General features: G+C 43.7%; 2 protein-coding genes across 3 annotated transcripts; both read left to right on the top strand.

The window, feature by feature from the left end:
• Positions 1 to 433: 433 nt before the first annotated feature.
• Positions 434 to 6,924, top strand: ovol1a (ovo-like zinc finger 1a). Its single transcript, XM_053860182.1, has 5 exons — positions 434 to 846; positions 5,306 to 5,532; positions 5,610 to 5,795; positions 6,118 to 6,262; positions 6,338 to 6,924. The coding sequence occupies exons 1-5, from the start codon at positions 747 to 749 to the stop codon at positions 6,670 to 6,672; spliced, it is 993 nt and encodes a 330-aa protein (XP_053716157.1). The 5' UTR covers positions 434 to 746; the 3' UTR covers positions 6,673 to 6,924.
• Positions 6,925 to 8,943: 2,019 nt separating this feature from the next.
• Positions 8,944 to 13,445, top strand: mus81 (MUS81 structure-specific endonuclease subunit). 2 transcript variants are annotated; one of them, XM_053860898.1, is made up of 17 exons: positions 8,944 to 8,991; positions 9,142 to 9,284; positions 9,621 to 9,750; positions 9,912 to 9,997; positions 10,121 to 10,261; positions 10,338 to 10,418; positions 10,493 to 10,581; positions 10,906 to 11,073; positions 11,143 to 11,313; positions 11,382 to 11,509; positions 11,576 to 11,688; positions 11,753 to 11,872; positions 11,948 to 12,043; positions 12,407 to 12,526; positions 12,600 to 12,703; positions 12,968 to 13,051; positions 13,130 to 13,444. In XM_053860898.1, the coding sequence occupies exons 2-17, from the start codon at positions 9,144 to 9,146 to the stop codon at positions 13,194 to 13,196; spliced, it is 1,839 nt and encodes a 612-aa protein (XP_053716873.1). In that variant the 5' UTR covers positions 8,944 to 8,991; positions 9,142 to 9,143; the 3' UTR covers positions 13,197 to 13,444. The 2 variants fall into 2 exon arrangements, with proteins under 2 accessions (XP_053716873.1, XP_053716874.1); XM_053860899.1 differs by lacking the exon at positions 8,944 to 8,991 and adding an exon at positions 9,030 to 9,065 and having other exon boundaries at positions 13,130 to 13,445.
• The last annotated feature ends 689 nt before the right edge of the window (positions 13,446 to 14,134 follow it).

Below are 14,134 nucleotides of genomic sequence, written 5' to 3'. Positions count from 1 at the left end.
ATTAAAAGGACAAATTAAATTTATTATCATTTAGCAATGGCTGAAGTGCTTGATTCACAATGATGACAAGACCCATCACACTCATGTCATCCGCATCAATAAAGATGTGTGGATTTTTAATAATATTGATCTCTCCAGTTGGAAATAAAAGTGTTGACAAAAACTGTTTTTTTTTTTTTTTAATTAAATGTATTTTATTTTCATCAATTGCTTGAGCAGTTTCTCCCACAACAGTTTCCTCTTCTGCTTCACCCACACCTTAAAGCGGAATGGAGAGGAGGTGGGGAGAAGAGGCCCAGGGAGAGGAGGGGCAAACCGGTTCAACAGGTATTGAACCAAACCCTGGCTCGATGCTGCTTGTTGTCACCGTTATTTCTGCGGCGCATGCGCGGTGGCACCGGTTTCCTGCTTTTAAATAAGTACCTGTGCGGCGGGGTGGACCCACCTTTGCGACCGTCCCTCCTCACCTACTCTCCCGTTATTCCAAACGGCTGCTATTTACCTTTACCTGTCCGGCTGGTCCAGCTTTACCTGGACGGAGAGCGGCTTACCTGACGGCCTATTCTCCACTGAGAGTCAAAACCAGGTGTGTTGGACGGGAAACGGCTTACGAAACGACAAGAAAAGACGCAAGGAGGAAGAAGAAAACTGGGACAGCGCGTCCATTGCTGCGTAAACTTCGGTGTTTCCTGCTCAGGTGACTTTTGTGAAACTCGGGCAAAGCAAGTGCGGGCAGCGGACACATCATGCCGAGGGCTTTTTTAGTGAAAAAGCCGAACGTTTCGCCGGGGAAGCGAAACTGGAGTGAGCTGAACGATCATGAGCGGGGAGACGTTTACATCCCAGGTGAGTCCACGCCGCTGTTTGGCTCCGAAGCCGCAGAACTCGTTTCCTGCCTTTTGACTTGGCGCACGGTGTTTTTCGTCTCGTTCACCGGTGATCTGCGGTAGTTTGCTGCTCGGTGAAACAATCCACACTCGGGGTCTTGAGATTGTAACGGGGCCGCGGCATTCTAACGGGAACCTCACCGGAGGCCCTCCACCGAACTGCTCTGCCTTGGGCCTAAAAACTTTGTGATTTATTGATGTTTACGTTTCTAATATTTAAATAAGTTTTATTAACGAGTTCACCGTGTTTTGCTCGTGCGTTTTACGACCCGCCGTCGACCTTCAACCTCTGTTCGCCTTTATCTTCCTCCTCATAATTGTGGATGGTTTTTAGACAAAATAACTTTGAGGGATTTTACCATGAACTTCTACGTATATGGGATCAAATTCCAAAACACCAAAAAGCGACGGGTTGGTTGCGGATCTGCAGGACTGGCGGGCTGATGAAGGGGTTCATGCAAGATCCGACTTGTCTCTGTCAAACGTGAGCTTGAGGCTTGTGTGTCCCTCTTTTTTTGTGAACAATCCCCATTGTTGACACCGCTGGAGTTTTATTGTAAGCCCACGTTGGTATCAGATAACAAATAACGGACTACACCCTGAAGCTTTCTCAGCGCGACTCGCCCCTTCCCCCCTTAAACCCGCTGGATTCCCACCCCTCATCCCATCACCGTTAGCTTTTAATCATTGACTTTTACATCCTCTTGAAAGCAGGATGAGTGTGGGACGCCTCGCGCACTCTTTGCTGATCAGATCAGTCCCGTTCTGTGGCGCACACTTCTAGATTCTTCAAAAAAAAAAAAAGAAGAATACCAACAGGGCGTCAGTAAAAACCAAACCCAACGGTTTCTCAGTCTGAGGTATGTGTCGTTACTTGATGTACCTGTCTGACGTGTGAGTCACTTTGACAAAGGCAGGTATGATAATTACACCCACTAACAGCAGGCAATGTTGTTTATCGGTGGCTACTTTATTTGGTCTGATGCATACACCTACAGAAAAAAAGCTTTGTTCAGTTTCAGTTTGGAGGAGCAGCTGAAACCTTTTCCCAAGTAAAACATTGGTTATTTAAAAGGGCTTTTTGTCTGGCCTGACTGAGATTTGTTGTGTTCGTCGGTGAATCACATTTTAATATTTACGTTGAAATAGTAGCGAGTCACATCAGAGCACGGATTAACATTCGTTTTTTTATGTCTATTGACGTAATGTCGTTTAGTCTCCTTTGTCATGGATGTATTGTGATGACATTACACCATGCAATGTGGTGGACTGGAATTGACACACTGAAAAAAAGTTCCCTGTGAGAGAAAGTTCACAGGCGATTAATTTAGGTCATTTACATCAATTAATTAGTTTTTAATCTAATCGATCAACCAAAAACTAATGTCTTTAAGTCCCATTGTTGTCTGGCTATCATTCAGTCCAACGAGAAGTGTCAATGCAGCAACAAATAATGTTGCCTGTCTCTTCGCACTACAAATAGCCGTTGTTTTTAAAATACACATACATTTTTTTAAAGAAAAAAATGAATTCTTCACAGAGACGATTATGGAGTTGTGGTGTTTGTGTTTTTATATATATATATATATATATATATATATATATATATATATATATATATATATATATATATATATATATATATATATATAATCAAGTGTATATAATAACTTATAACCAAACATTAGTCTTCAATTGGGAAACATTTTTTGTTTATTTTTTATGTATTTATCTATTTTTTTATGTGTACTGAAATATACTGAAAATCTCTACTTACAGCTTGCAATGATAAGCAGTCACTCTACTTTCAGGCCGAAATTAGCATGTATATACTATATTTGATTTGTTAATGAATTTCATTAGTTTAGAGATAAGTGTCGCTTTCAACCAACAACGCACTTGAGCCACACCAGTTGTGTTTGTCCCATTTACCAGTGGGTGTGAAGGACAACCCCAGTACTGTTGTGTCATTGCTTCTTCTCTGTCTTTTTGTGCACCCGTTCATCGTGACCCCAGCAGCTTCAGAGTTAATGTTTATTGGCTGGGAGGAAATGTAACGGGCCATGCATACTGCCGACCGCCGTGGACCCGGAGAACACCTTTAGCAAACACACCACACAGATGCACTCACACCCAGTGTTTGATAAAGTCCTCTGCTCATTGTTGCTCTGACATGGTGCAGCGATGAAAGAAAATACGAAACTGCTTTTCAGCCTCAGCTGTTTTCTCTCCGCATCTTTTATGTCCGGCACCCTTGCCCTAGATCGATTCATTACCCGGGTGGTAAACAAGCTCACATGCATGACGATATTAAACGTCTGGCCAGCAGCAACGAAACTCGCTTGCTCAAAACAAAATTATATCAACTTCAAAATGGATCAAACATGATTGTAGCAGGGGTAAATATTTACATTTGATAAAGACGACGGCGAGCAATAGTAAGCCGGCGCTGGTAAATATTTGAGGAATTCTAATGAAAGAGCACAAGGAAGGCACTAAGTACAGTATGTTTGCTGCTCATTCACATCTTCCTTTTGAAAAGCAAGACTGAACACATGTGCCTGAGCTCCAAACATGTCTCTAATGGTGGCAGCAAACATAAAATTCACAATTTGGTCATGACTCTTTGGCGTTCAATGAGATCCTGAAGGTTGGATCGAGAACAAAACACAGTCTATTACCTTGGAGTCTGTTCCTCAAACTTTTGTTCTCCTAGTCTAGCATGTGGTGTTCTCATCTAGTGCAGCTGCACGGATAAGAACTGTCAACTTTGACCTTCCTTTTATCCAAAGGGGAACCCGGTAACCAGGTCATATATTTATTACCTGTCTAACCAATGCAGTGGGTGTTGGTTTAGCTCTGTGCTATTCAGGAAAACACAGAACCACGAGGTCGGCAGTTGGTTTGGTTCTGTGGGTGTGGTTCTATACTGGAGGTGACTGGTCAATCGAATCAGTCAGTTATGGTTCTTAAAACAAGTTGATATTAAATTGATGGACTAATTAAATGACAGACAATGAGAACGGCAATATAAACGTGTAAAGTCTTGAAATATCAATGGATGCACTTTGGGCAAATAAAGCAGGAAGATAGTGTTTAGTGTTTATTAAAGTCACTGGCAACGAAAGGTTGCTTTGATTTTGTTGAATATGTCATCTGAGGAAGATGAGGATTATTGCTTTGTAAACATTCCACTTTATTAGGAATGAGGCTTCACTGGGTGCCATATATGTTTTAGTTACATATGAATAGGTTGGAAGTTAGTTCACAAGTTGGCTGGTGATTGACATCAATAGAAATCATGTCAAATGAAAATCATATTATTGTTTTGTTTGTTGTCTCTTTCAAGCGATTGATGTTTGAATATGAATGCAATGGTTCTGCTGATCTTATGCCACTTGATGTTTTTAGTCATTTCATTCAAATTAAAGAAGAAAGAATGTAAAGGTGTTGAAAATATGAAGTGTTTAACGCACCCCGTGATTTTGATTTAAAGTGCAAGACTTGAAGAAGTGACTGACGTGAATTTTGGAAGTGACATTGCCCAAATATGCATGACCACACTACTCTTGTGATTGATTTTACACTGCGTTGAGTTGGTGTACAGTTATTTCAAGTCTCGACAGAGGCTACCTCTTTAGAGTCGTAGCTGTCTTATTGTCCCCAATGTGTTATGGTTAGTTATGATTATATCAGCCATTGGCCTGTGAGCGTCATAGCACACTTACACAGTCTCCCCATGTAATAAATACATGTGAATTATCCAGTTCAAATCCTGCCAGCTGGACTGGTGACCTTACTGAAGTAACATTTTAAATGCCATTAAGTAGTAGTGCTTTAGTAATGTGGAAGGACCAGTACACCTCAGTGTAGAGCTTGATTTGCATATACCTGACAGAGAGTTACCTGAGCGAGGTCCGCTTCTGTCACAGAGCTGAGCCACACCTACCTTCAGGCACCACACACACACACACACACACACACACACACACACACACACACTTTCTTTGGTATTTCATTTACATGTAGGTAGACACAGACAGACAATCATCCGAACACACTCGCACACAACCACACACCGGGGCAGGTTTGGATTGTGCCGCAAGACTGTCTGGTCGGACAGGTCTGACTGAGAGCAAGTGTGTGCGTGCATCCTAAGTTGCTTAAGCACAACAATAGGTCACACGCGTGCACACCCACATCCACATGCGCAGACAGGCATGAAGTTATTTATAATGAGTATATATGTCAGGGAGTTTAAGATTAGTCAGATGACACCGACTACTGAAGAAATCAACGCATACTTGCGGCTGTTTTGAGTCTTATGAATCAGCGTTCTAGAAATATAAGTCAACCATTGTTTTTACAATCATTTATCCCAGAAGTGTTGCTAATGTTTCTCCCTTGTTTCCACCTAGTGTCCATTTTCCCCCCGTCAGTCCTGATGGAGGCAGAAGCCAGTCCTGCCGAGCTCATGCCCATCTGCCTCTCGTACAAGTCGCGAACAGACACGCGGGCCTGTGCGGAACTGCCGTCCAGTACGGTGCTGGGTCAGCCACAAAGCCCCGCACCGTCGCCTGATGAGAGGTCAGAGGTCAGGAGGAGAGCACAGAGCACTTCTACATACGTCAGGTCGAAAATCAAGGTGATTCTTTCTTCCACACCTGTTGTTCATCAGTCTGAGGTGATGGTTGTATGACGAAATGTATCTCTCTTTATCAGGTCACCACTGGTGAGCTACAGACCACCTCTCCCTCTCCTCCTCCTGTTTCCACCCTGCCGGCTCCTTTGACCCAAAACAATGCAGTGATGCTTGTTGCCACGACGACCGTCTCCACCACTCCAAAAGTTGTTCCTACAGTGACGCAACCAGAAGTCCAAAGTCCCGTCACCACATTTGTGTGTCAGGTGTGTGTCCTCGATACTCATCTATCTGAAAGTAAAAGAAAGAGCAAAAGATGGTGTCAACTTTTTTAGTCTAAAATTGGCTGCAAATTTATTCCATTCAACATGTTAGAAACATATTGCTTTTTTGTTGCTTTATCTACCTTTGGTTTATCATCTTGTTTGAAGTCCAGTTAAACCAGTGGCGTCTCACTGTGTTGGATTTGAGAATTTTGAGGATTTATGATTGTAGTTTCAAACATTAGGATGACTTATTAAAATAATTTTACGTATTGTATTTTATTAATACTAAGAGGCGCTTACCTTGCTGTGTGGTGGCTTCCAGGTTTGTCAGAAAACGTTCCAGTACCAGCGGATGTTGAACCGGCACCTCAAGTGTCACGCAGACACCAAGCGGCACCTCTGCAGCTTCTGCGGTAAAGGCTTCAATGACACCTTTGACCTCAAGAGACACGTGCGCACGCACACAGGTAGCTACGCTCGTGCACACATGTATTAAATCACAATTGTAATTTACTAATTCTTTTTCCCCACATCTTACACAGGCGTTCGTCCCTACAAGTGCAGCTCTTGTGAGAAGGCTTTCACTCAGCGCTGCTCCTTGGAGTCCCACATGAAGAAGATCCACAGCGTGACCCTCAAATATGCCTACAAAGAGCGACGCAACAAGCTGTATGTGTGCGAGGAGTGCGGCCACACGGCCGGAACACAGGACGAGCTGCTGCATCACCTCCACTCCCTCCACCCTGACAGCTCGCTGATAAAGGGAAAGTCAGCGAGACGGGTGGGTGGAGCAGGCGGAGGAGGCCGAGAGTCCAGTTCTCCGGGTTCTCCTCAGGGAGCTGACAGTGATGACACCACTGGGTCTGTCGGCCAGTGAAGTTGATGGGTGATAAGGAAAACTCAGGGATGAAGGAAGGATGACACTAGAAAAGTGGACAGAAAAGATCAATTGCATAAAATGTGTATTCCGATAATGTGTGCTTGCATTTGGGCTTCTTATGCATCAAAGACTTTGGGGTTATGACGCTGATGAGCTTGTACATGAAATGCCTATTTCTCTGTTTAGTGCATGCGAATTTGATCTGGGTTTTTCTGTGTATTTATAACTGTTTCTACTAAAATGTATTCATTAAAGGGAATAATATATTGACTAAGAATGTGTGTTTTTTGGGAACTGGCTTGTTGTTTAGGAAATCATTCCCCATGAGTGACAAATGAGCAGGAAGTTGTTTTCTTTTCATAAAATGTTTCTAAACCTGTAGGGTAATGATTTGACCTCAAAAAAATGTGACACTCCAGTCATAAATGAAAACTGGAAACAGATGACAATTAGGAAATGGAATACTCCAGAGAAGTATATCAACAAACATAAAATGAGACACTGCTGAAATAGTATCCAGTAGATGTGAAGATAAACATTAAAGAAAGAGATAAAACATGCAATTTTAAGACGTGACACGTGCATTCAGAATTGTCTCTTAAAATGCGTGTGAATACTGAGAACCTGGTCAAAACATCATTTAGAGCTCAACTGTGCGTTACACTTCTGTAGGAGAAGGGTGAGGTTGAATTCCTGGTGTGTGTTGAGTCTTGTTGAAGGATTCCATGGTAGACCCGTTTAGCTGGAGGGCCATGGGGAGGTGGAGGCAGCAATTGAATAACGGAAATTCAAGCTACTGCATTATTAAAACCCCAACTGCCACTCAAATCACTTGAGCACTATGGACACTGCTCCCCTTATTCATGGGCTGTACTTGAAGATCTATGACTTTTGCTTTGGTAGACAAAAAGGCTATTCTTAGATATTGTTCTTACATCCATCTGTGTTGAATGTTAGACTGTGCTAACTGCACCAGACCACATTCAGCATCTTAAAGATGGTCTCAAGTTGGCCAGTGCAAATAATGTCAACACAAAGTGTCTCAGGAAGGGTCACCTGAATTGCTGTTGTTTTCATCAGGGTCTTGGCCAGACTGCAGTTGGATTGCGTCCGACAGTTCGGAAAGGTTTTCTCTTCACCGATAAAGCCCACCTGTCACTGTAAAACAGGCAGGTGGTAGACTGCTCATATGGTGTGGTGGCTGAACGGTTCACTGATGCCAATGTTCTGAATAGATGGGCCCTTTGCTTGCGGAGACTACCCAACTTTCAGACTGAGACTACCCAAACCTGAGCGCCACAGGAGGTCCCTTCTCCCTGTGGCAATAAAAACGTGAAAAAGTCACGATGAAGGATTCTTCTTGAACTGCATTTTCTTGCACATTGTTCCCATGGTTTCTAAGCTCTTTAGTGTAGCTTTGTTTTTGCACTTTATGATATTATCTCTTTTTAATTTATTGTGATATGTTCAGTTCAGAGCATGTTACGAACATAATTTCCCTTGGGATTAACAAAGTTTTTCTGATTCTGATTCTGATTCTGGAAGTAGCCCTACCATACCCACAGGATGTGTCCCCCTCACAGCCCGGTCGACTGATCAAACATATACAAAGTAGGTGTTGTAGCGGGGGTGGGGGGAATAGACACACATCTAGAGTGGCTCTTTCTAGTGCCACCATCAATGACTACTGTCCAGTGAGCATCATGATGTGCCACACCTGTGAGGTGGCTGGATTATAGGCAAAGGAGAGGTGCTGACTAACGCAGATTTAAGACACAGATTTATTTTTATGCGCATAGAGAAAGTCTACACTGTGAAGCATAAACAAGAAAGCGCGAACACACTGTAGCTTCTGTGTAAGAGGCCTGTCTGTCTTGATGATGATGATGGCTTGCGTTTCACTGTTTCTCAAAAAGACATTGGGACTTAATAATTAAAGAATCGCATAATTTTTCAATGAATATTTTGTCAAGAGGTTCTTATTAAAGAACAAGAAGAGATAATTCATGAAAGATTATCCATTTTAAATATAATTAGTTCCGTATATTTTTTTTCTGATTTTATTCAGAACCTAGTAGGTTCAGAGGTATGAGGACAAACGGTATACTGCCATCAAAATGAACATTTAAGCCTTAAACCTGTATCTGTATTTCCTTTATCGTATTTTGTGCACGCCTAACCTTTGAGCTTTGTATCGCAGCCTGCCACAAGATGGCACTGTCTACAGAAAGCAGGCAGCTTGAACACGTGACACACGTAAACAGGAAGTGTTTAAATACGAGGCGCCAGCTGTCGCGGTGCTACTACGCTGTCACGGTGAGTCACTATTCTCGTGTTTTGTCGAGTTTTGGTGCACATTTCCACTTGATCAATCGCTGAGAATATTCTTGGTTAGTGTGGATGCAGCGTGTTGTTTGCAAATGTTGGTTGTAAAGAGAGTAACGGTCCTCTGTGTTTGGCATGAAGGGATGCCATTTTCGGAGCCCGTTCGGTTGGGTCGCAAACGAGCCCTGCCGTCTTGTCCGAACCCGCTGTTCCTTAAATGGCTCACCGAGCTTCGTGACGACGCCAAAGAGAAGGGACTGAAGATCCACCACACTTACCACAAGGTGAGCGGAAACGACCGGCTGTGCAGCCGGTTGCTCACCGCGTTGTTGTTCGATGTAATGATGTCATCGAGTTTTATAACCTACTCTTTATCAAGGTATTTCTAAATCTAGTGAGATAAAAGAGTAATATCCAATCCTGTATACGTAATAGATCATTAGTCTTATGCTTTATTAGTTCTATTTTTTATTTATTTATTTTTGCTTTATTATTATGTAGTTTTGTTCATTATTATTGCATGTTGTACTAAAGCACTTTCCTAGTTGGTGGGATCCTCACTGACCTTGACACTAAAGCTGAGTCTGCTCAAACTGCTGAATTTGTTTGTCTTTTTACAGGCTATTAACTCTTTGACTAAGTATCCTCTCCCACTTCAAAGCGCCACCGAGGCTAAGATTCTTCAAAACTTTGGGGACGGAATCTGCAAAATACTTGATAAAAAGTTGCAACAGTACTACAAAGAACACGGTGAGATTCTCGGTTTAAATATTTATGCTTGCAATTCCTGTAGGTTTCAAGCCTGTACGTGAAGTCTAAGACTAAAGGCTTGAGGAATTTCATAAACACATTCATAAATGCATTGTTTCAAACACAGTTGTTCAAGTTTTTTTTTCTTCTCTTCACTCCAGGGCCAAACGCCCCCATACACTCCCTCCCGAAAAGACTACAGACTGCTGGGGAATTTGATAACAACAGCCTGGCTCCTCGTCAAAAGGTAGATGTTGAATTGGTTCTTCAAGTTTGTCATTACAATCTGGTTTTGCTGAGCCATTTTGAGCCAGTTAATGTTTTCATTTTAGGTTTTTATATTGTGGCATGTTTCATGATATTTTCTCAGAAGAATGATGCTCCGGTTAGTGATAGTACTGCGGCAGAAAAAAAGGGAGAAGGAGGTGGACGGAAGAAGAAAAGAGAATATGTTCCGCAGAAGAGGTCTGGAGGATACGCAGTTCTGCTGACACTTTACAGAGAAGCACAGGTATGTTGAGCACAATTTCATGGTTCAGGCAAACTAAATGAGCATATCTGTGAGCCACAGCTGCTCTTCTATCTAGATCCCAGGCAGTAAAGGTTTCATGTTTAAAATGGAGCTGCAAACTGAAGCACAGAAGTTGTGTGATAAATCTTTCACCGTGGTAAGTACTGCATGTTTTCAGCAGTCAGGTTGTTTCTAGTTCAGTTAATGTGCATGTTCTCTGTTGGTCTGAAGCCAGATCTTGGGAGCAAATACACGGCCTGGTCCTCTGTCAGCACCCTGATCCAGAAGAACCTGCTGATAAAGACTCACAATCCTGCCAGGTAACCGATTCTGGTGCCAAACAAAATTTGACAATCCGACTGACTAGTTTGACATCATGATCCCTCCACCAGATTTGAGGTCTAAGCAGCCAAATTCAATAAATCTGAAGAATTGGGTTTTGGATCTAAGATTTTAGACAAGACAATATTGACATGTGGAAGTTGAGCCAAGGAAGAAACAAGGCGCTGTCTATTAAAGATGAAAAGTAATTGTTTAATGCCAATAAATGAAAGAATTTTGAGTTAAACTAGTGTTGAATAGGTCACATGTTACCAACAGGGCAAACTTAAAACAATCTAGCCTGTGTTTGATCCTATGGCCAGGTATTCTCTGACTGAGGACGGCCTGGCTTTAGCAGAGCGGCTGGAAGCAGCTGAAACTGGAGAGCAGTCACCAGTAGATGGCAATAGAAAGGTGCAGGCAGAAGAAAGTCCAAAGCTGGTGGACTTGACGTGCAGTGATGATGAGGATGATGAAGAGGCAAGACCAGTGTGAGTAACAATCACATGGTGCAAGGTCTGGTTCTTCCTCCTGCTATACCCTGGTGGTCTTCTCCTCAGAACTCCTGACATACCTGTGACTGCCAGCATCCACTTGACCAGTGGAGATGCAGACGGAGGCTCCACGGACTCTGTTGCGCTGCAGACCAAGAGCCGACAGATGGACGGAGGGCGACTCCCGCCTGGATCTTACGACATCGTGCTCTGTGTTGACTTCATAGAGACGACTGGGTGGGTGAAGCGCTGCGGGGAACAAAGGGTCCGGGACAGGGTTTTAAATCTGTGGTGCACATGAGCAGGGGCTGTCAGCACAGGAAGCAGGAGCTTGTCAAGGAACTGCAGAGGAACGGAGTCAACTTTGATGTGAGGAAACTCAACGTTGGAGATTTCCTGTGGGTCGCCCGGGAGAAGGTGGCACCTGTGTCAGGTATCCACTAGGGATGATGATGATGGTGATGATGATGAAGAAGACTGATCTGTTCATTGACCCCAGGTCAGTTGCGAGCTCCTGCAGGCAGAGAGCTGGTTCTGGATTACATCATCGAGAGGAAGAGGATGGACGACCTGTGTGGCAGCATCATTGACGGACGCTTCAGAGAACAGAAGGTTCCCGTCGCCCGTCTTCATTTCCTTTTGAACACCTCACCAACAGACTCCTGTTCTGCCTCAGTTTCGGCTCAAGAGATGTGGCCTCCGTAAGCCCATCTACCTGGTGGAGGAGTGCGGCAAAGCAGCGTCCCACATGAGCTTGCCCGAGTCCACGCTGCAGCAGGCCATCGTCAACACACAGGTGCAGACACGCGTACAGACTGGAGCGTGGCTCGAAACTGACATCACTTCCTGTCCTGCCGACTGTGACTGACAGGTGGTGGACGGCTTCTTTGTCAAGAGAGTGCAGGACGTGAGGGAGTCGGCAGCGTACCTCACCATCATGACACGCTACCTGAGCAAACTCTACCAGGTCAGAACACAACTGTCGTTCATCATCTGTACTAGGAGACATTACTGTCATTTAAACATATTGTCAGAAGACTATATGTTTTACAGTTTCATTGAATTGCTGTTTTTGAATGGTCATTCAACTAACAACTGAGATATGAACTTTGACTGTTGGGAGTGTATGATGGCACTTGAAATAATGGCTGTAGACTGGCGCAAGTTCAGATGTATTTTTTTTAAATAATAACGATAGTAATGAAATATTTTGGCTAATAATAATGTTCATAAAGTTGTGGGCCCCAGAAATAATTTCTGGAGAGTTTAAAGTTTGACAAACAGTCTTGTGGAAGTTGCTTGTTTCCATCATTCCTCATTCTATCCTCAGAATCAGACGCTGTTCTGCCGCTCCAGAGAGCTGGACGGGGACGTGGTGGAGGACAGGAGCGTCCCCTCCTGCTCACTCATCTCCTTTGCCGAGTTTAACTACGGAGCCATCAAGAATAAGGTGTGCCCTTCTTCCAGTGGTCCTTCCCGCTGATGATTTGGTGTGAACTTGGTGTCGTGTGCTTCGTGTTCAGTGCCAGACTGTGAAGGAAGTGTTCGCCCGACAGTTGATGCAGGTCAGCGGACTATCGGGGGACAAAGCAGCGGCTATACTGGAGCTGTACAATACGCCACACAGGTGAGTGACAGCTCAGGCAGTGATGGGCTGATGAGGCTTCAGGAGACAGTGTCCACTAGATGGCACTGTTTCAATGAAAACTCATTTTTAAACTGAGAGAGCCACCTACTGAGCTCTGAAAATAAGGACAGTTTCATGAAGCCTCACCAGCCCACCCTAGTTTCAGGTGCTCATCACACACACACACACACACACACACACACACACACACACACACACACACACACACACGTGTTTTCATCCACACACTCATTTCCTCATCAGCCTCTTGTCGGCCTACAACCGCTGCTCATCTGAAGCAGAGAAGGAGAAGCTCCTCGCGTCTGTACGATACGGAAAGCTCAAAAGGTCTGGCTTCTCAGCAAACCTTACGATTTAAGCATGATAAGCAAACATGTCTCATGCGCTTCTTTTGTTGACTTTCAGAAACTTGGGTCCAGCTCTAAGCAAAACGGTTTATCAGCTGTACTGTACTCAGGGGCCGCTGCTGTAGAGCCATCATGTCATGTGACCAAGCTGAAGTCAGGACGTATGTGACCTCATCATGCTCCTAGTTCCTATCTGAAAGGATGTTGAAAATGCTGCTACATGTTATGAACACGTTTATTTTTTACAATGTCAAAATAAAGTTGATATTGAGTTGAGTGATTCTGTGTTCGCTGTCTATGAACGCATCTGTTGCTGTGACATCATGACTGGCACCTCATTACCTCCTGATGCAAATGAAATGGTTCAAAGGTGTAGGGTGGAGCAGACACCCTTTCTCACAGGAGTAATAACTGAACTTTGTCTTGTGAGGAAAGATGTTTTTTTGCAAAGAAAAATGTCATTGTTTGTGGGTAATGCTGTTATTCTTAATAATGCTATAATAATTACAGTAAACTATGTCAGATTCCTGTGTCATGAAGCATATGCCATATGTCTGTGTCATGACTGAAAGAGCAACATCCCGGATGCAACCGGTTGAAATGACTCTTCTCCACCAGGTGTCGGGCTTCTCCTTTAGAGATGGTGTGAGAAGTTATGTCACACGGGAGAGACACTGGGTAGAGCCGCTACTTCTCTGTGTTAACAGGAGTCAGTTGAGGTAGTTCGGGCATCTCATGAGGATGCCACCTGAACGCCTTTCCTTGGAGTTGTTTCAGGCACAGCCAGCTGGGAGGAGACCGAGGGGTCGACCCAGGACCTAGTGGAGGGATTATAGCTCAAAATACAGTCAGTAAACCGCCGTCCTGCTCAGGGATGCGGCGAGAGCTGGAGTCTATCCCAGCGTCATTGGGCGAGAGGCAGGAATACACCCTGGACTTTCTTAAATGAGTGACAAAAATATTGAACTATTTCATGATATCCATTTTTTCAGATGTACCCTTGTAATATCATGAATAATATTTTATCAGGATTGCTGAGTCACCACAATGGATTCAGCTAAAT

Source organism: Synchiropus splendidus, chromosome 3 (genome assembly GCF_027744825.2).
Source record: "Synchiropus splendidus isolate RoL2022-P1 chromosome 3, RoL_Sspl_1.0, whole genome shotgun sequence".
NCBI lineage: Eukaryota > Metazoa > Chordata > Actinopteri > Syngnathiformes > Callionymidae > Synchiropus > Synchiropus splendidus.
Note: the sequence above shows the minus strand (reverse complement) of the source record. Positions and strands in the feature narration are given on the sequence as shown.

What these genes read in the sequence shown, in the direction of transcription:
- ovol1a (XM_053860182.1), top strand. Translation starts at nt 747, where the DNA reads ATGCCGAGGGCTTTTTTAGTGAAAAAGCCGAACGTTTCGCCGGGGAAG. An exon ending in GGGAGACGTTTACATCCCAG is followed by an intron (nt 847 to 5,305) that starts GTGAGTCCACGC and finishes GTTTCCACCTAG; the next exon opens with TGTCCATTTTCCCCCCGTCA. An exon ending in ACGTCAGGTCGAAAATCAAG is followed by an intron (nt 5,533 to 5,609) that starts GTGATTCTTTCT and finishes TCTCTTTATCAG; the next exon opens with GTCACCACTGGTGAGCTACA.
- mus81 (XM_053860899.1), top strand. Translation starts at nt 9,144, where the DNA reads ATGCCATTTTCGGAGCCCGTTCGGTTGGGTCGCAAACGAGCCCTGCCG. An exon ending in ACAGTACTACAAAGAACACG is followed by an intron (nt 9,751 to 9,911) that starts GTGAGATTCTCG and finishes TCTTCACTCCAG; the next exon opens with GGCCAAACGCCCCCATACAC. An exon ending in GCCTGGCTCCTCGTCAAAAG is followed by an intron (nt 9,998 to 10,120) that starts GTAGATGTTGAA and finishes ATATTTTCTCAG; the next exon opens with AAGAATGATGCTCCGGTTAG.